This window comes from Dioscorea cayenensis, chromosome 7 (assembly GCF_009730915.1).
Source record: "Dioscorea cayenensis subsp. rotundata cultivar TDr96_F1 chromosome 7, TDr96_F1_v2_PseudoChromosome.rev07_lg8_w22 25.fasta, whole genome shotgun sequence".
Taxonomy (NCBI): Eukaryota; Viridiplantae; Streptophyta; class Magnoliopsida; order Dioscoreales; family Dioscoreaceae; genus Dioscorea; species Dioscorea cayenensis.
The window spans coordinates 4,474,901-4,496,916 of NC_052477.1; the positions used below are offsets into that span (position 1 = coordinate 4,474,901).

The 22,016-nt window shown below is 31.9% G+C and overlaps 1 protein-coding gene across 2 annotated transcripts; it reads left to right on the top strand.

Annotated features, from left to right (window-relative positions):
* Nucleotides 1-16,365: 16,365 nt before the first annotated feature.
* Nucleotides 16,366-21,700, top strand: LOC120264263 (auxin-binding protein 4). 2 transcript variants are annotated; one of them, XM_039272064.1, is made up of 6 exons: nt 16,366-16,567; nt 17,392-17,495; nt 18,089-18,289; nt 18,789-18,856; nt 19,423-19,554; nt 21,348-21,700. In XM_039272064.1, the coding sequence occupies exons 1-5, from the start codon at nt 16,471-16,473 to the stop codon at nt 19,523-19,525; spliced, it is 573 nt and encodes a 190-aa protein (XP_039127998.1). In that variant the 5' UTR covers nt 16,366-16,470; the 3' UTR covers nt 19,526-19,554; nt 21,348-21,700. The 2 variants fall into 2 exon arrangements, with proteins under 2 accessions (XP_039127998.1, XP_039127997.1); XM_039272063.1 differs by lacking the exon at nt 19,423-19,554.
* Nucleotides 21,701-22,016: the final 316 nt, after the last annotated feature.

Genomic DNA, 22,016 nt, shown 5'->3' on the forward strand with positions numbered 1-22,016 from the left:
GACAAGAGAAGGCGTGGTGTTGTCCAAGAAGAAAGAATCTTAAGATTCTGATGGAGGGAAAGGAAGCAGAGTGTTTGAATTTATTTGAATTTAAATTGTTTTAAATTATTGTTGTAATTGTTTTTGTTTTTATTTTATAGGTTATGGTTTTATATTTTTGAAATAATATAATTTTTTTTAAATATATATATATATATATATATATATATATATATATATATATGTAATAAATTTAGTTTTATTTAATTTTACACAAACTTGTTTGGTTGATGGATAGAATTTGAGGTGGTATGGAAGATGTAACAATTTATTCTCATTGGGGCTAAATTAGATTAATTTTTATATCTGATATGATAGTTTTGTATGTATTTTAAAAAAATAGATATATTTTTGTCTTTTTATTACTATACCATATTTTTATGATATCTTTTGTTTATTTAGTTTGTGATTTAAATTGAGATATTTGTGAATGACCTTTTTGTCAGTTAGTACCAGATCTCTATGAAATATGTGTCTTATTACATATATGAGTTTGAACTTCAGCTCACTAGAGATATTACAGGGGCAACTCAAGGGTAAAGCCAATGAAACAACCGCTTTAGGCCTCTTAAATGGGGCCTCATCTAAGTTTAAACCAATATAGTTTTTAAAATCTTATATTATAATAATAACTTATAAATTTAATTTACGGCCTCATTATTAACTTTAAATTTTTAAAAGTTTTAAAATCTTATCTTTGTAATCATAACAATTATTTATTGTATGATTAATTCATACTTAATTTTTTTACTTAATACTACACCAATTTCAAATCTTTCATCAACTAGGTTTTTAAAATAAAAACTAATAAATTAACTTCTTAATTATTTTTACTTTAATGTATAATTAATTATTTTCTTCTCTCAACAAACAAATCTACTTAAAAAAAAATGTAGCTTCAATGCATAACTAATTCTCTACTCCCAACCAACCAATCTATTCGAAAAATAAAATAAAATAAAATAAAAATTTTATAGGCGTGAGTAACTAATGGTCATATTTTCTAATTCCTATGATAAATTATGATTCTAATTACTCTATACCATTAGTGTTATCGCTACATTAGCTATGGATTTCTTTTCAAGCCTACAAGCTAAAATGAAACATTTGCAATTGCTATGAAGCTTAAGTTGTGTTCCCAAAAGAGTTATTTTAATCGATTTGTATTTTGTCAGATTACTTGAGCGTCATTGATATTTTCTAATATAAAGAGCTAGTTGTGCTTTGGAGATACAAATATCATATCAAGTCGACTAAACAACTTCTAAAGACTTGGTCCAACGTCATGTTAGAGCTCATTCCTAGACAACAAAATTTAATGGCAAATAAACTTGCTTAATCTGGTAGCATAAAACCCAAAGGTTCTAATCTACCTAATTGAATGACACATACAGGTTTATGTAAAAAAGGCTTTTCTTTCTGAACTAACTGCATTCTATAATCTATTTATTTGCTTTTTATTGTTTGTTTTAGTGTCTATCATTTTTTTTAGCAAATAGTTGACAAGCATCCCCCATTAAAGAGAAGTTAAGGAAGGGCGTGCACAGACGGGGAGTTAGTATCTCCACCCCTCTGTGCCCTCACTATGCCAGATCGATCCCTCGCCAACTGTGAAAGGACCTCACAGAGGCCATAAGTGCTAATTTACCTTGAAGACCGTTGCTGGTGTCAATGATTATGTTGTTCTTTACTTTACATTGTAGTTTTCTTAATATTTTTTTTTAATTAACTAATTAGGGCCTCATTTTATGTTTGGACTTTAGGCCTTTATAAGCCTTGAGCCACTCTTAAGAGGTAATTGAGTAAGGGCACAGGTGTGTTAATATATTAATTTTATACCTATGCATGTCCTGATATATGACTAGTCCATATTTTGTTAATATTTATATATATATATATATATATATATATATATATATGTATTGAAATGTCTAGCAACTTTAATGATAAAGATTAGTTTTCATACATACAATATACCGACTTATTTAGTTCATATTTTAATAGGATTCATATTTTCTATTCTCAAAGAATGGCAATCTGCATGAACAATGGCGGAAGAACTAAAATTAAGGGGTGCTAAATTTAAATTTAAATTTTTTTTAAAAAAAATATTAAATAATTCTATTATTTCAAACTTGAGATTATGATAATCAATATTTTAAAAATATAAAATATATATCCATCTAAAAAATTTGGTTTATGTGTAAAACCGCTATCATATTTATATAATTAGAGATTAACTCAACTAGTTAAACACTAAATTAACAAATATTGCAATTAAAAAACAACTTTAAACAAAATCATATATAAGTCAATTATTAAATACAACAATTATTCAACAAATAATCTAATGAATAATTAAAATTTTCATAACAATTAATCACAAGAAGTATATAACATTTTTTCACAATAATTTTCATGATGAAACAAATATTGAACAAATATCTAACAATCATTCAACAAATATAAATATTTTTTTACACAACAAATACTCACATAAAAATTAAAAAAAAAATTAAATTAGATATAAAACAAATAGGAAAAAAATAATAAATCCCTATAATGAAAATAAAACATAAACTGCTAGATAATTGATCAAAGAGAAAAAAAACTCACCAATCCATGAGATTTGCAATTTTTTTTATTTTAGAGATTTTGCGATAGCAATTGTATTTTATAGGATTTTATTTTTATTTTTATTTTTATATTAATATCCTAAATATTGATAATTATGTATTGATAAGTTCAATAAAACAAATCTATATGTAAAGTTTAGAAACAAAAATATTTGAAGATTTATGTTTGGCTAGCCATATTATTTATTATTGTTAGATGTATATTTTGATGTATGTATATCTTGTATAGTTGTATTTGTATACTTGTTTGTTCTATAAGTATGACCCAAAGGGGTCATACATAGTTGGGTTGGCTAAATACATATTTGTCTATCATGGTATCAGAGCGTCTTGTTTTTCCCTACCCCTCCTCCTTGTTTTGTCGGAGCTCTTTGCCGGGTAGCCGATCTCGCACCACCGCCTCCGCCAGCCCCTGCGCCCACCACGCGTTCCCCTCCTTGCCGAACTGGTCTTCCCTTCGCCGAATCTGTCCCTTCTTCGCCGGCTTTATCATTTAAAAAAAATAAAAAAAAATAAGTTTCTCCCCGGATTTGCCATTCCTTCGCCGGCTTTGTCAGTAAAAAAAATGCCGGATTTGTCTTTCTTTGCCGGATTTTTCTCTCTTTCACCGGATTTGTCTCTATTTTCCGGCTCTGCACCTTCGCCGGATGTGATGCTTCCTTTCTTTGCCTCCACCCGTCTCATGTTATTAAAAAAAAAAATTCGTTGGATCTTCACCGATTGTCCCTTTTCCGGTGGTTTGTCCGGATTTGCTTTGGCATTTCTGTCCGGTTTATGAGTTTTGTCTGATCGTCGCTAGTTTTGTCTATTTCCCAGTGCCGGAGCCCGCCATCTCGAGCAGATCTGCCGTCGACGCACTCGTTCGCATCATGCGTCGCTTCCCCTCCCATTTTCATCCTCCCGGTGGCCGCGACCACCTTGCCACCAACCTCTTCATCCTCAGTCGCTAGCTGTTCAGACGAGTCAACATCAACCAAATATTTTTTTTTTTACTTCATTCCCCGACAGCCTTGCCAAGTTACCAAGCAAACAAATGACATTTCAAACACATGAAAACAACTTTAATGGGGTCCATCACATTCATCACAACCCATTGATTTCCACTAAGCCCAAGTCCCAAGCCTTTTTTTCAAGTGGACGACACCAATTAGTGCTAGGTATTACATTATTTTACACACACAGTTACTACAGTGATCGTTATTTTCCATGTGTCCCTTCACTGTTTCTTATAGTGTTCTTTGTTCCTTATTGTTCACTAGTCGTGTCTCATTTACCAGTTTTGTTTCTTTGCTGGTTTGCTTCTTGATTTTGCCAGTTTTTTTACCGGATTTGTCTTTTGGTGGTTTGTTTTTGGCTGACGTTGAAGTTGTGACGAACTTCCCTTGTCGGATTGTCTTTTGGCCGACGTTGAAGTTGTTACAAACTTTCGTTGTCAGATTATTATTGGTTGACATTGAAGTTGTGACGAACTTCCCTTGTCGGATTGTCTCTTGGCTGACGTTGAAGTTGTTACGAACTTTCGTTGTCAGATTGTTTCTTGGTCGGCATTGCAAGTTCTCACGCACTTCCATTGCCAGATTGTTCGCCGGATTTGTGCTTCTTTGGCTTTGTGCTCAATTTGCCACGATGATCACTCTCCCATTGCTGATCTGTCCGTTTCACGTTATCTAAACTCAAGCCGTTCAATCCGCTTTGAGTTTGAGGGAGGGTGTTAGATGTATATTTTGATGTATGTATATCTTGTATGTATATGTGTATATACATACATATAGTTGTATTTGTATACTTGTTTGTTCTATAAATATGACCCAAAGGGGTCATACATAGTTGGGTTGGCTAAATACATATTTGTCTATCAATTATCACTCAACATCGAATTTATTTAATATAGTAATTTTATTATTTTTATTTAATTTATTTTAAATAATATGAGGTAGAATTTTTTTAAAAAAAATAGCATTTTTCATATGAATTATATTTTAATCATATATATATATATATATATATAGTATATATAATGGGCCAAGGAGGTGCCCAAGCCCCCCATTGCTAACACCAATCTTCACCTCAAGTATTAGAAAAGATACAAATCTAACTTTGAAATATTAAAGTGAAACGTTTAAATATATAAAAATGTGAAATTTATAGAAACAATTTGCATTATTTTCATTATGAGAAATTGTTAATTAATAAAATAATATATAAACTTAAATGTATGGCAAAAGTGCGCCTAGAACTATACAAGAAAATCTATTTATCCTCTAGACCTCAAAAAATATATTTTGGTTCCTTAACTACATTATCATTTGCTAGTTAGCCTTTCCATTTAACTCTTATCACTCACATGATAATAATTCTGTCAATCAATATTTAATTAATAACTTTTGGTATACCATATGAAATTTTTAGCCACCTGTCAGTTCCCACAACTTTTTATTTTTTAAATTAACTTTGCATGTTACTAACATGGAAAATAGTTATCACATTATATGACATAGTTAATTCACAACCAAAACCATGTCAACTAGATAAAGTCCTATGTCATTAAAAAAAAATTATTAATTGGATATTGATCAATAAAATAAATGCCATGTCAAGTATGGAGTTAAACAGAGGAACTAACTTACAAATATAGTGCTATAGTTTAATGACTAATGTTGGAGTTCACAAACTGTATTAGTGTAAATTGGTATTATGTAATTTCTAGTTTTTATAAACTTTGATTTTCATTTAAATGATTTTTTAAATCACATTTGTGGTTGTCATGTCAATTATCATTTGTTAATGAGTAATCAATGGGATGGCAACATTCGGGTATAGTGCACGTTTTGCCTCCCCCGCCCCTACCCTTACTCCCCTGCCCCATAAACTCCCCCATCAATCTTTGTCTGGTTTTCAAACCCCAACTCATACCGGCACTAGCACCCGAAGGGGAATCGGGCACCCTGGGGGAATCCCCTACTATAGTCTTGTATAAAAACATTTATCAAAATTATAATTTGTTATAAATCTATGACAAGTAGAATTTTTTACAAAGCATCCATAACATTAGAAATGGAAATTGAAAATTTTCAATCCTAAGTAAAAAAAGTGCACATGCAAAGTCACACAAAACAATAATAAAATATAAATTGAAAACTTCAATCCAAAATCATAATGTTTTTTAGTCTAAATGGCCACCATTCATCATCATCCTCACAGAGATCAATAATTAAAAATTTCAAACCCAAATAATAAAGTGCACATTCAAAGTCACACAAAATGATACTAAAGTAAAATTTGAAAAGCTTAATCTAAAAACATAGCTTTTTAGTTTAAATGACCCCCATTCATCACCATCATTATTTTCATGGAGATAAATCATCTTCCAATCTATAAGTAGCTCCACTTGCTAATAATTCATCTACATAAAACAAAATGAAGTTTAGAATTCAAAATATGAAATGTATACATTTTTGTATTAAATATCATTAAATTTGTCAAATTTTCTTTTTACTTTCACTTTCAAAATCTATCCCATAAAGAAAATTGACATAGTCTTCCATTACTTTAGAACTCTATCCTATATAACCACATGAAATTTAATGAGTTAGTGATAATGAAACCATAATATATTATGATATTAATACATAAAATAGAAATTGAATTCAACAGAAAATAAGCGTTCATATATATATATATATATATATATATATATATATATATATATATATATATATATATTTGTAAGGTTTTCTTTCTACCTTCATCTTCAGAATCTATCTCAAGTAAATTGGCATACTCTTCCATTGCTTTAGAACTCATTCCTATAAAATTTAATGAGTTAGTGATAATAAAACCATAACATATTATAATATAAATACATAAAACATGTAAATAAATAACTTCAACAAAAGCATCGAAGGGATACTATTTTTGATAATAATATTCAAGTAAACTCATATTGTATTTTTAATCCAACACTGTAGCAACTCCCATAATAGCATGAATCACACTTCAATAACATTTAAACTTATCCATCATTTTTGTTGCCATTCTCCGAATCACCTCACGAGGAGAAGTAAGCCAACTTGCTATTGTCAAATTAATTTCACAAACTTTGGGAAAATAAAGATTAGTTGTGGGATAATTAGTGGCAAAAAACAATTATGTAACACTATTAAAAATCTTTAATTTCTCACAAACTTCACTTGCAAATTTCCATTGTGTTGCCATTGGCAAACAAGTATATTTATCATCTCATTGTTTCAACCTGCAAAATACTTCTTTATATGATATGGCAGCATCAAGCATTTTATAAGTTGAATTCCATCTAGTTGGACAATCCAAACATAAGTTTTTACTGTAGGTCATGCCCAGTTGTTTAACTGTTTCATTGATTTTTTTTTTCCACTCTTTTAGGAGTTGCACTCCAATAAACTATACTGTCATGAATTTTTTCTACCCCATCTTTCACTATCTCTAATCAATCATTCATAATTAAATTCAATATATGTGCACAACAACGCATTTGAAGCAAAAAAACAATCTTTTAGCAAAGTCCCAAGAAGATGCAATTTATCTTTGATTTTTTTTTCAAATCATGGAATCATTTGTGCTACAATTATCCAAAGTTATAGTGCATAATTTACCATCAATATTCCAATCCAACAAACATCCAACCAAAACAGTGCTAAGTCTATCACTTGTGTGAGGAGCAAGGACATAAATGAACCTAATATAAAAAAAATATATATCTAATCATTCCAATATATATATATATATATATATATATATATATATATATATTTATATTTATAAGTAAATAACAATTATCACTACTATTGAAAAGTAATATGTAATCATAAAATAAATTTACATTTATCTCAAAATACAACTTTGTAAATTCGAAGAGGAATCAATGCAGTGGGCAATGATAGCCATGTATCCCTTCTTTTGGTTGATTGATGTCCACATATCTATTGTAATTGTCACTCTTCCTTCATTAGTGTCCATCAACTTCAATGCCACCGATTTCTTAATATCAAAAATTTTTAAAATTTCTTTCTTCATGGTGTTTTGAGAAGGGATTTTAAATAGTGGTTGAAGTGCAGTTGAATATCTTTTGAAACCAATATGATCCATTATCAAAAGTGGTATTTATGCATAATGATTGCTTGAGCTAGCTCCTTCTTTGCAAATTTTGGATCATAAATTGTAGGAGTCATTTCTTATTTGCCTTTAATCATCTTGGATGTGATAAGTTTTGCCCCTTAGGCTAATCTTGTGCTGGGCGCATAACTCCATATGTTGATGCAAGTGCTTCGTTCCATTTTTGATTCTCCAGCAAGAAATTTCTTACAATAATTACATTGAACTTTGTCTTATTCATTAACTTGAGTCTTTTTAAAATGACTCCACACAACACTTGTGAACCTCCCAGTTTGTATAGTATACTCTATATGATCTTCTGTATCTCTTTCAATGACAGTTTCATTTGGAGTAGAGCCTTCAAGATTAGACCTTTTAATTTCAATTGATTGAGCTGAACTTCTAATTGGGTGAGATATTGATTGATGAGAATTAATATCGGCAGCCATCTTTAAAAAAAACCAATTATTCTAACAACTAAATATAGAAAAATGAACAGCAACAACATTACTTGTGTTGGGTTTGGCAAGAGTTAATTATAAGCACAGGACTTAATTATTCAAAATGTGAAAAGGTTTAAATATCAATCATGATAGTTTAACCTCATGACCACCAGAAATTTTAAAAAGAAAAAAATCAACAAGTATATATGATAGTGATGAGTAAAAAACACTGCATGCTTTGATTTGACAAAATTTTTATGATTTTAATCATGAAAATTGTCGCTAGCACAAATGTCAGAGATACTCAAATTTTTTTAAAAACAAAAAAAAAGTACTCAACACCACAATATAAACAAAGTATCACAGTAAAGAAAAAATGTTGTAGGATAAAATAAACCTAGAAAGCATGAATCATGAATAACAATTAATTGGCCTTTTCAACAATATTTAGATCTCTCCGCTGTTAAAAATAATTATAAAATATTTGACACTAATATATCCAACTCTTCATATATGTTGACACATGCTTCTTAAATTCATGCCAAACACCCCTCATGAACACAAATTTGACACTAAGCTCAGCATTTGTAATTTAATGATAAATAATAATATATAGATCTAACCTCTTCTTTTAGTCAGAGGACCCTCCCCAAGAATCCTTTGAATGCATCCTTCCAATCATGGAAACAAATCCTTTGAACCTATTGCTTTTTCACTTTAAGAAAAGAGATAAAAAGTGATGTCGATCCCTTTCCGTGGCTCCATCTCTCTCCCCGATCCCTCTTACAGTCACAACAATAAAGCAAATGAGTTAAAAACCCCTAAATAAAAAGTTACAAATTGGTATATATATATATAATGGGGTATTTTTGTACTTTCACTTTTCGGGTCTGGTACTAGTACGGGTTCAGGTCGGATATCAAGTTATCCATACTCACCCCGCCCCCGCTTTATATTATTCAGGTTTAACCCAAACCTGACCCGAAACCTGGTCAAAGCTGGTTTTCCCGTCAAACTTAGGTCTAATTTGGTTTGGGGATATTTGTCATCCCTAGTAATCAAAAGGCAACATGAATTAGCAAATGGATAGGCCATTTGATGATTGGGTCTTCCCTCTAAAATGCAACCATAATTTCATAACTAATAATGAAAACACCTTATAAGCATTAGAAGAATGCATGGTCATGAAATAAATTTAAGATTTAACATCAAGATCTTGCAACAAACACCCCCCAAGTTTTTTACACCTTTACAACATAAAAAATAATAAAAAAAAGTCAAAATCAAAACCATAAACACTCATATAATGATGCCTCAAGATGGGCATCTAATCACATCTTAGTAATCACAGTCTAGTAAAATGTCCCTTTTTAGTAACCAATTACTACTCTATCAACCAATGCTGCCAAAGATCTAGAATAAACTAGTGTATATAGAAACACAATTACACAATTCATGTGTCTATGTATAATGGACAACCATGTGTATATCTATCAAAATATACTCACGCCCTTCTTCATAATAAAGATTTATTAATGAATCTTATTGTAAAGGTTTTAATTTAGTATGAGGTGAGTAACCATTGAAATGTGAATATCTATAATGAATAATCATGTGTATACCCACCAGAATATACTCACACCCTTCCACATGATACAAAATTATTAATAAACTTTCTTGTAAATGTTGCGATACCATAGAACCATTGGTTTGTTACCCTTTCTTCACTTCTCTAGCTTTTGTTCCTCTTCCTGATTTTTTTTCCTCTTCTTCCCCACTTGCTATGGTAAGGGGGAAATAATCTTTAGGATCTCCATTGGCTACTACTATCGAAGCTTTCAATCACTGACTGTAGCTTTCCCTTTTGACCCAAGGTGAAACTCTGCAGAAGTTAAAAGCAAATGTCTCATAATTGAAGGTAATTGCTCAACTAGAAGTTACTAAACCTAGGATGGTTAAAAATGTGGAGTCTAACCCCATTAGTTGTATTCGAAGTAGGGAAGGATATTAGATTTGACCCATGGATGCTCATCTCACAACGGCGCAACTGCGGTTGCGGCCAAGGTGGAGCCATGGTACATCATCACATGCTACTCATGTGAAGGCTAATCAGATTTTAAAGAATGTGTGATTTCCCTTAATCCAACTACACGTGGTGCAGAAGCCTTCGTTTTAGGTGCCACATGGTGATGGGATGGTGAGGGAATATGAAGATCATTACCACTATCATACTTGTTATAAGTCATATCTCAATGATAGTAGCATGATGAATGATGGTGAGGGTATGGCACTATCTAACAATGATATTGCTTTACTAGGTATTGGCAAGAAAATTTTGTATGCATCCATGGTTTTTTAGGGTTGTTCGTTTAACACGCAAGCTAATCGGACAATTCATGCTAACTTGGTGAGGTGTTTGGATACCTAGTTGGTTATTGAGAGTATCTTAGAAGATGACATTCTTATACAGTGACAACCCTTAAGAGATTTGGGAAAGTGCACCATCAAGGTTGAGGAGACTAACGCTTGAGCATGGCACATGCATGAGGAAAATTTGCTTTCGGATGACCACCCTCCTGATCAAGCTTTATCCTAACAGCGGGCATAACATACAACCTGAAGTTTTGAGGGTGATTGAGGATATTAACTCCTACCAAGCTCTAGCGATCGCTGCTCCATTAGTTGTAGCTTCGGGAGCTCTTGAAAAACCAGATGGATCTACTATGGCTTTTGGTTATCGAACCATTGGATAAAAGAGTGGTGTGTTGAGGGAAGCGACCTGACATTCTGGGATGCTGTACGAAGCTGTCGAGCTCTCATTGGTGAATAGCATCGAGGAAAAATGCACAGTTCCTAGAAAATTTAATGCCAACTCACCACGTGTTGTCAATGCAACAACTCATGCACAATGATGCATAGTGATGGGTGCTTCCTCTCACATGGCTCCCCATGATCATACAACTAAGTCACCATGTGTCGTCAATCCTATGGCTCACATGCACAATGATGGTGGCTTAGTGGTGGGTGGCCCCTCTCAAATGGTTATTCATGATTATGCAACTAAACCCAATGGAATTCAATGTGCAATAGATGGGCCACAACACAGTCACATTTAAGCTCTTGCTATTTCAAAGTCCACCCAAGTTGGTGATTCTAATTACTCTAATGAACCCAACAATCTTTTGAAGTTGAATCAAGATTTATTACTTAAGTCTGAGCGCAACCATATGGAACCTAACCAATTACCACCAAAGGGTCTTGAACCTAACTGCATTCCATTAAACTTAAAACAAGACTATATTCACGATGGTGCGCCCAAGGTAGGTCACCAATCTAATTCAACTACAAACAACTTAAACCCTATGTTGTCTATCCCAAATCCCATAACAGTCTTACATCATTCCTGCTCATCAGCTGAACTGGACTGTGCACTTGAAGTCTATTTCGATGCTTCTACACCCCCACTACAATAAACTATTATCGCAAGATATATGTGGTAGTACACTGGGGTTGCATGGTGCTTGGAGCAGCTACAACTACCAGAAGCTGACCCACGTAACCTTTTAGGGGGTTAGGAAGACGAGGAGGTCTTTGGAAAATACTTGGAAGAAGAACTTGCAGAACCTCTAAGAGATGTGATGGCTGCCTTTGAAACTCAAATACCCACAGACCCCCATGATATCAACAGAAGCACTATGGATGATTTGAAGTTAGATCCTGCAAAGAGGATCAAATGTATCTTCCTAGACTTAGGTAGCATTGCTATCTCTATCATTCCAACTAACCAAACTCCCACTATGAACAACGTAGCTAGGAGGAGTGAGAAACTAAAAAAAACCATCATCTAGATGGTCAGAGGAAGCAAAGTATGTGGCTCCGCCCCCACGCTCTAAAGAAGAAGGATATAGGCACGGGCAGCTAATCTCCAGAAGCATCACCAAATTGGAAGAAGATGAAATTGGAGAACACCTCCATCATAGCAAAACATAGTTTGGAGTTCCTTGGAAAATTTCCAAAATAAGGCAATCACTTGCAAAGGACAGAGTAACTAGGAGCTGGGTCTTGCTCACCCCCGATCCTTTGGTTTCCCATGATGATTTTTCTTTTTGTTGTAATCTTTTTTTTTTGTTATCCTTAGTTGTTATATCAGTCTCCACTGCTTGTTGACTGGCTTCCATTCAGTTGTGTTTTCTTTTCCATGTTATGTAGTCGTTGGGTGTTCACTCTCATCCTATTTCAATGAATATATAGTTTATCCATTTTTTTTCAAAATATTATATATATATATATATATATATTTGAAAGGAATACAATAATTTAATGCTCGATCTTTTTCAAATGCAACTTGGAGGTAACGAAGAATATCAAAAACTTGAAAACATTGAGAATAAGAATGGTTAAGAATGAGAAGAAAATGTTATAGCTTTGGTGTGAGAGAAATTATTACAATTAAATAATATATATATATATATATTTATAAAATTTTTAATTCTCAAAATATCTTTGTAAACTAGCCATTTTATTATGGTTTGAAGCAAAAATGTCCTTTCGCCTAGGAAAACAAGTACTCTTTTAGAACTATTGCAAGGTGTTTTTAGGGATAAATATATACACATACTAGTAGGGTGGTATGCGCTAACGTTGTGGGTATCTTTAAATATATAAATATATTTTTTCATAAATTAGAGTTAATGAAGATAAATAACATCTAATAATAATAAAATTTAGCATGGATTTTTTTTAAAATAAATACACATATAAAGTTTTTACATATGTAGGTTCTAAGCTAATATTGGAGAAGAAAATTCAAACATTGTAATAATTGACAGAATATTGTATAAAAACCATATTTGCATTTTTCATGTAGAAAATCAAACAGAAAAAAAAAAAACTTGAATTCCTCTTCACACATTGCTTTCAATATTTTTTTCTTTGCATTTAAATAGTACAAACTAAACACTAACAAACTCAAATTTTTGACCATATTTCAAGCAAAACATATGTAAGTTTTTTAAAAACGGAAAATAGTGCTTCAACTCTACTTCTCTAAAACCTAATACATGCCAACAAAAACATAACAACAATATCAGATATTGAATCCAAATTCAATTTGGGAAAAAAAATTGAGTTCTTATTTTCTCTAGTCTCATACCTCTCATTAAAAAGTTTTTAAATAAAAAAATCAAGGGAAATTAATGAACAAAAAAGATCAACATCTCTAATTCTCCCTAATATTCTCCCTATTCTTTCACTTATATCTTCTTGAAATAAATTTTCTACTCCTCCATTTTCTTATCCCTTGAGATATTTTTTCCATTGTTAGTAAATTAAAAAAATTAGTTATTTTCATATGCACCATACTGACATACTGGTGAGCCTAGACATGTTGGAGCTCCAACTCAGGAACCGATTCTAGCTTGAAGTCGACACAGCCTACAGAATCTTTTGTGATGATGACAGTGATGAAAGTAGAGAGAGTGGTCATGGCAAGGTAGGGGCTGATCAGAAGAAGTCGAGGTTGGAGGAGAAGATATCGGAGACATTGAATGTACGAACACTGTCGGCGATGGCGAAGCAAACTCACAGGGAGAGGATGATGTTCCAGTGGGGTTTCTTGCATTTGTTCTCATGTTTGAGTTTGTCTGCATGTCTATTTTTATTTGAAATTATGAACAACATTGCCGAAATTATCACATGCCTTAATTGCATTATCATGTACTACTACTACTACTACTACTACTACTACTACTACTAATAATAATAATAATAGAAAAATCATAGAGTGAAAAGATGTAGTTGCGCGTGCTTGATGAATATTTGATTGTTAAACTAAGAAGTTAGGTAAACTGGTCGCATGCCTTTGATTAATTATATAGAAAGTGTGGATATGTTTTTAATTATTATATTTTCACATGCGTTGACTATTTGATCACATGCTAATGGTTCATATGATTACTGTAGAACAAATTTTAAAAAAGATTAAGAAAAACAAAACATTACATCTACTCATAGTTTAATATGGACAAAACATTAGCCATGGAGGAACATCTTGTTAAAAAAAAAAATTAGATGCAGTCCTTAGATGTAGGTGTTGACATTAAAAGGTGAGTTTTAAACTTAGTTACTTAACTTTTCTTCCCATTTGCCTCATCATTTATTTTAAAAAAGCAAGAATCATGCACCAATTGTCAAAACTTAAGATCTATAGATAGATAGATGTATATTATATATATATAGAGAGAGAGAGAGAGAGAGAGAGAGAGAGAGAGAGAGAGAGAGAAACTATATGATGACTGTAGTTCAAAGTTTAAAAGGATTAAAAGCATAAAACATTACATATCTTCATGTTTAATATGGACAAAGCATAAGGCATGGAGGAACTTCTCAAAAACCATGAAATATAGGTCATGGGATATAGGTGTTGACATTAAGAGGTGAGCTTTAAACTTAAATTAATGTACTTTTCTTCCCATTGGCCTCATCATTTATTTAAAATCAAGCATAAGGCATGATCAGGGTCATTTTTTCACATTCATAAATTGGTGGTGGTAACTTTAATTTTTCAAGAAATTCCTTCAGTATTACTTTAAATTACACGGTAACAACAACAAAATTTTAATTTTTCATTTTTTTTAAAATTTTTTACCTGCAAATAAATCCAACTATCACAATGTTATAACAATTATAAATAACAATAATAATAATGAAAAATATTATTTAGGTTTTTAACAGAAAAAAATAAAAAAGATATGTCCATTTTAAACTATTTAGTTAAAAAAACAATAAGAATATTTAAAAAAAATCCAAATATAACATCAGGTTTTATAAATGGGAAATTTTAAAGGTATAATACACGAATGGTATAATACCCGAATTGGTCCCTCTATTTTTCTCTCTCTTCCCTTTTGGTTCCTCTACTTAGAAATACACCCCACTAATCCCTCTACTCTTGAAAATGAGCCAATTTAATCCATCTACCCTTAATCTCTTCCCATCTAGTCCATCTACTCTTGAAAAATATAGTCAATAATTGACCTATTTTAGAGTAAAAGAGACTAAGTAGAACCATTTTCAAGAGTAGAGGGACTACTTGGGAGCATTTCTGAGTAAAAAGGTCAAAAAAGAAGAGACAGAAATGTAGAGGGACCAATTCGGATATTATACCTACCCGAATTGGTCCCTCTACTGTTCTCTCTCTTCTTTTTTGGTCCCTCTACTTAAAAATGCGCCCCACTAATCCCTCTACTCTTGAAAATGACCCAATTTAGTCTATATACCCTTAATCTCTTTCTATCTGGTCCATCTCCTCTTAAAAAATACAGGCAATAATTGGCCTATTTTAGAGTAGAAGAGACTAAATAGAACAATTTTGAAGAGTAGAGGGACTACTTGGGAGCATTTCTGAGTAGAGGGGTCAAAAGGGAAGAGAGAGAAAAGTAGAGGAACTAATTAAGGTATTATACCAATTTTAAACTAACTAAGAATAAATGCATACTTGGCTTAATATTGTTTTTTAGTTTGTTGCAAAATAATGACTGGATTCCTTGATTATATATATAAAGATTTGGAAAGTTTTTAGTTATTAATTTTTTAAATAGAATCACTGTTTAATCACTTGTGTACATTTGTGTTAAATAATTCAAAAATAGTCATCTTGCGTTAAATAATTGTTGACTTTTGTAACATATATATATATATATATATATTAATAAAATCATCCTAACCCATATTAATTAGCCTCTATCATTACTTTGTATGAATGCATCTATGAACATGTATAGATTGGACCATACTTTTGACACTATACATTATATATAATAATAAGCCTACCATTCTAAATGCATTATTGGACTTAATTTGGACCAAACTTTGACGTATAAATGCTACACCCTATTATATATATATATATATATATATATATATATATATATATATATATATATATATATATATGTATATATAGTAATAATGCTATAGTTCTAAAAAAAAAAACACGTGTCGATCATTGAGATTATTAGGGCATAAGATTAACGTTATGTATGTATGTATTGGCATAGATATAGATATTTATATATATATATATATATAATTAAATATAATAGATTAAAAAAAAAAAGGGCCCTTTTGCAAAGGATCTTTCCAGATATGAACCCTACTGGCAATTGAGAGCGGACGGAGCTCATCAATCGTCGTTCTCGCCGAAACATTGAAGATCTGCAGCAATGGGAGCAGTATCTCTATCGTGGCAAGTCCTTTCTTTCCTCTTCTTGCTTCTCTTGGCTTCCTCTGATGCTGCTTCCTCTCACTGCGCCTACCAAGGTTTGCATCAGCTGTTAATACTCTCTCGCCTTCGGTTTCCATCTTCTTTGGCTTCTTGATCTTACTACCAGTTTATTGAATTCATGATTTTGTTCAATTTGTTGGAAATGTGTTCAATGTTTATGAAATTCATATTCTCTTGGGGCTCTGATTGAGGTTTTTGTTTTCTTTTTTTCTTTTTTTTTTTTGATAGATGTGTGTACTGATTCTAGTTGAAACAATTACAAAGCAAGAGCAAACTAATATTACCTGGTCATATGAGGATAATACTTTGTTTTCCATAGAAAAGAAGGAATATATTGACCAAATGTGTTAAATGTTGGATTCTTATTGTGTGCTTTATTCTTCTTCTTCTTCTTCTTATTATTATTATTTGGTAAGTTTGTCAAAATTAATCCAAAATTTCATGGATTTTTGGTTTTTCCTTGAAATGTTCTTATTCCAAACTTTCATTGGCATCTATTTTATTCTGAGTTGAAAGCTCGATCCATGTCCCATTGCATTGGCCCCCTAATTGTTACTTAGAGAAAAAAAAATCACGGTTGTTTGATTTTGAAATGATAGAGGACATGAATTAGACTTTGAAATATGGAATTGGAATAAAGAAATAGCTTATCATAGAATTGATGCCAAAAAGAAATGATTGGAATAAAATTGAAACGACGATGAAGGTTCGTGATATATTTCCATTTTTATCTAGATGTTTCAATGTTATCATGGATACTCAATTTTTGTAGTTTCTGTTTTTATTAACCAGGGTAGACGACAATATCAGGTTGGCAGTTTTACCATCCAAAATTACTCTTACGTTTTTTTTCTTCCAGGTCCTATTGTGAGAAACATAAGCAATGCATTTCAAAGTAACTTTGGAAGAGGGGGATTGTCACATATCACCATTGCTGGTGCACTTTCCCATGGACTTAAGGAGGTATGTTGTTGAATTTTGATTTATAAAGCCATTAGTTGCATTGTAGCTTTTTCTTAACTTTCCTGATATGATGATATCTGACCCTTTACAGATGTCTTGGCTTTGTAAACCCCTTGAATGCAAATATACACATTACGTTTTTGAACTAATTGTAGTATGGAATGGTCTTAGGTCTTCACACTAGCCACTAGGCAATATGGAAAGACACTTATTTTGTACCTTGCGATTCCATTTCGTGAACTTCTCGTTAACTTTCATCCTCCTAGTTTGAATTTTAGATCTTTATATTTCTGGGCATTAAAACAACCATAAGAATGACTTCTACCTTAATCTATATAGCATGTATCTTAGAAATCATTTCACCATTATGAACATATTTGGCTAAGCATAGAGGAGATTAGGGGAATCATGATGATTGTTAGTCACCCAAATGAGCATTAGCATGTTGCAATGATACAGGTTTCTTTTTATGAAAATTCTTTTCATAGGCTTAACTTGAAATTTGTTCCAGGATGTGTTCTGTAAATTTCACAATCTTTCATGTGATTTTAGTGAATTGGTTATCCCTTTATGTATTCAATTTCTATTGTCAGGTTGAGGTTTGGCTTCAAACATTTTCTCCTGGATCTCGGACACCGATCCATAGACACTCATGTGAAGAGGTGTTTATAATATTGAAAGGAAAAGGCACCCTCCTGCTTGCATCAAGCTCATTTAATCACCCTGGGAAACCTAATGAGTTTCCTATTTATACAAATGCCACATTTATTGTTCCTGTGAATGACCCACATCAGGTATTGAGGTTTTTTTAATGAGATCCACATCTCTTTCTGTATCTTACTTTTTTCACAATTGCTCTACAGTGTTGCTTGCTTTTAAATTTTCTTAAGATATTAAGTAGCATAAAGCAGAGCATCTGTTTGGGGGTATAAAATTTGACAATAGTCATGCATTTATCTTAGCAAAACCCATTTCACTATCTTCTGTTTTGAACACAAAAACCTAAAAACTAGATTTTATTTTTATGCTTTGGATGCTTGGAACTCATAGAAGCTTTAATGTCGTAGAACTCCTAGAAACTTAATTGGTAAATGTAGACTTGCAAGGCATGCAGTTCCTCCCTGAGAAAGGCATGCAGTTCTTCAAATTTCGCAAACTGACTAACTTTTAGACATAGAACTTTGAATTATCAATTTTTTTTTAATTAATGTGGAACCTCGTTATTGTAAGATCATAGGCAATACATATGGTTGTATCTCAAGTTGATTCCATTTCTTTTATTTGGTTATGCAGATATGGAACACAAGTGAAGATGAGGATTTACAGTTACTTGCTATAGTATCTCGCCCACCAGCCAAAATGTTAGTTATCTTCTACCCATTAAATTTATATCAGTAGTATGATTAGTGCATATAATGTGATCATGTTGCCATTGCATTAGTTGATACGGTGCTAAAATTCCGCAGCCCCATACTGTTTGGTTAAATATCACTCAAGTGTGCTGATATTATATATCACAAAACCATAGCATATGAAATGCATGTAGTCTTACTGTAGCTTACAGGATACCTATACTTTACATCTTTTTGTGGTGATTCTAGACAAGCTCAAGGTTTGACAGGATACCTATATTTCACATCATTTTATGGTGATTCTAGTCAATCTCAAGGTTCAACAGAATACCTATACTTCACATCTTTTTGTGGTGACTCTAGACAATCTCAAGATTTGAGGAGTGGTTGTTTCTCTAACTTTTTACACGAATTATATGTTTCAACAAGGCTTCTTGGTAAACAAGAAGTTACTAACTAATTCTTGACATGTCAATAATTTTCTACTAGGACTTTCTCATGTTGTATTGTGCACTAGGAACTCAATACCGTGTTGAATAATGCATCAATATCATAATTGCTACATTCTCCTGCAGATTTATTTACAATGACTGGGACATGCGACATGCAGCGGCCAAATTAAAGTACCCTTATTATTGGGACGAGGAATGTTTGTATCAGCCTAAGGATGAGCTTTGATATTCTTATACTCAAGACATTAGTTCATCGTATGTGCCATTTTTTAGTCATTACCTAGTGATTCAGGTCTAACAATAAGAAAAATGATATAATAGCAAATAATGAACATACTAGAAACTCGATGCCCAGTTCTAAATTGAATCATTGATAGGGCTATAATCGTGCGGTGCCAAGTTGAACCAAGCTTTGCCATGTTCAAGCTTGGCCTGCATTTTTTTTTACCTGAGCCCGAGCTTGAATCAAGCCTACTTCAAGGTTCATTTGTTAGGTTCGGACACGGCTCATTAAGAAAATGTAGAGCTCAGGTTCGGCTTGGTAGTTCTATTAAAGTTTGATTATTTATTTTTATTTATTTATTTTGTTGACTAAGCAAAGTGACATTTGAATCCCGTTTAATAAATCATAATAAAGCTTAGCTCAGCTCAATTTGAGCACAAGGATCATTTAAGATACAAAATCATTTAAGCTCGTGTATAGGATCATATTAAGGCAGCTCAATTTGAGCACAAGGATCATTTAAGATACAAAATCATTTAAGCTCGTGTATAGGATCATATTAAGGCATGTCTCGAGTTCAAGCTCAAGTTCAGGCTCAATAAAAGGCTCGTTAAACATATTAACAATAATATAACAAAATAAATATTGAGGTACAAACATAAACCATGTCCATTCCTCTTGATAATTTTTATAAATGAGTTTTTAATGATACTATAAATGAGTAGCCGAGCTTAGGGTTGTTCAGGCTCTGCTCCTTATCTTACAAGGTTAATAGTTTCGGGAATCGCTCATTTAGCTTAATAACCGTACTGAGATGTAGGAGTGAGCAAAAAAATCCGGATCTGATGATCCGATCCGATATCCGGTTTTTTTACTCGAATTTTTTGGGTACCCGATCCGAAAAAGAGGGTCGGGTACCCGGTCCCAATTTTTAAGGTGAAAACCGGATCGGATACGGGTCAGGAGAAATTAAAAACCGGGTATCCGAATCCGATCCGGTTTTTAATATATTCGTTTATATATATAATTATATATAGATAGATAATTAGATATATAATAAATTTAAATTTTATATGGTTTAAAAAGTAAAAAAGAAAAAAAATCCAAATCTCTCATTTAAACCCTTGAAGATAATTTTTTTTCTTTTTTACTTTTTAGACCATATAAAATTTAAATTTATTATATATATTAATAAATTTAAAATTTTACAAGGGTGTAAGTAGAAAAAAATAAAAATCCCTCGTTTAAATACTTAAAGAGTTACTTATATATAGTTATATTATATATATACATATTAATAAATTTAAACTCTTCTAGGATTAAAAGTAAAAGGAAAAAAATTCCAAATCTTTATGTCTAAAATTGGTGAAACTCTTTATTATGTTTTTGACTTTTTTTGTGGGAAGAATAATGTAAGGTTTTAATCCTCTTTATAAGTTACAAGTTTCTCATATTTGTTTTTTTTTTATTATTATTATGAATGTTGATGTTGTTATATAAAAAAAATCCATGGAGGAGATGAAACTTAAATTTGGATCCGAATATCCGATATATGATCCGGTTTAAACCGGGTACCCGATTTTTAGTACCCGATTTAAACCGGGTCGGATACGGGTCAAGCTTTTGCCGATCCGAAAAACCGGGTACCCGATCCGGTTTTAAAAATCGGGTCGGGTACCCGGTTTTACTCACCCCTAGTGAGATGAGCCAGGCCTATGAGCTTTTAACAAACACATTACTTCATTTACAACACTAATCATTGATTGATCAGGATTATGGCTTCTGATATTATATATATATATATATATGTTTATTTATTTTGCAGATTTATATATGATGACTGGTACATGCCCCACACTGCAGCCAAATTGAAGTTCCCTTTTGATTGGGATGAGGATTGCTATGATCAACCTAAGGATGAATTGTGATATTCTTTTGACTGCAGGGTTTGAAAATATTAGTTTGTAAAATGTTTGTTCTTTGCATTAAATAGTATCAAAATTATATACTTCATCTACATCGAAACGTACCTGTTATACTTTTATTCGGATGAATCAGAGTTTGTCAAGTTATATAGCAAATTTGCATGTATTATAGCACAGAGTGATTCAAGAAAATTTTCTGGGGGTATGATGTATTGCATAAAAGTTATTCAAAATGATTTGTTTGTTATTTTCACCGCTGAGCTATGAAATTTAGGGCAAACTTTTGTGAATAAAATGAAATTTTCATCAAGTGATGTTAACTACATGAAAATTTTCATATTATGTTTCTTTTTTTTCATCCTTATATTTGTTACCTAAATGCTCCATCAATTACCACAAATAAATTGTGTAATTTTCTTGTAATTCTTCATTATTATTACATTTATATTATAAATTCCTTCTTTGGGTGATGTGGAAAACTAATGTTTATTGTTATGCACTGACAATTATTCCCTAACCTCAAACTAGACTTATTATTATTTTTGGTGGTGTTGTACTTCAGGTGCCTA

Excerpts from the sequence above, each read along its gene's own strand:
- LOC120264263 (XM_039272064.1), top strand. The coding sequence starts at position 16,471 with ATGGGAGCAGTATCTCTATCGTGGCAAGTCCTTTCTTTCCTCTTCTTG. Across the intron at positions 16,568-17,391 it reads CTCTCACTGCGCCTACCAAG|GTCCTATTGTGAGAAACATA; the intron begins GTTTGCATCAGC and ends TTTTTCTTCCAG. Across the intron at positions 17,496-18,088 it reads TTTCCCATGGACTTAAGGAG|GTTGAGGTTTGGCTTCAAAC; the intron begins GTATGTTGTTGA and ends TTCTATTGTCAG.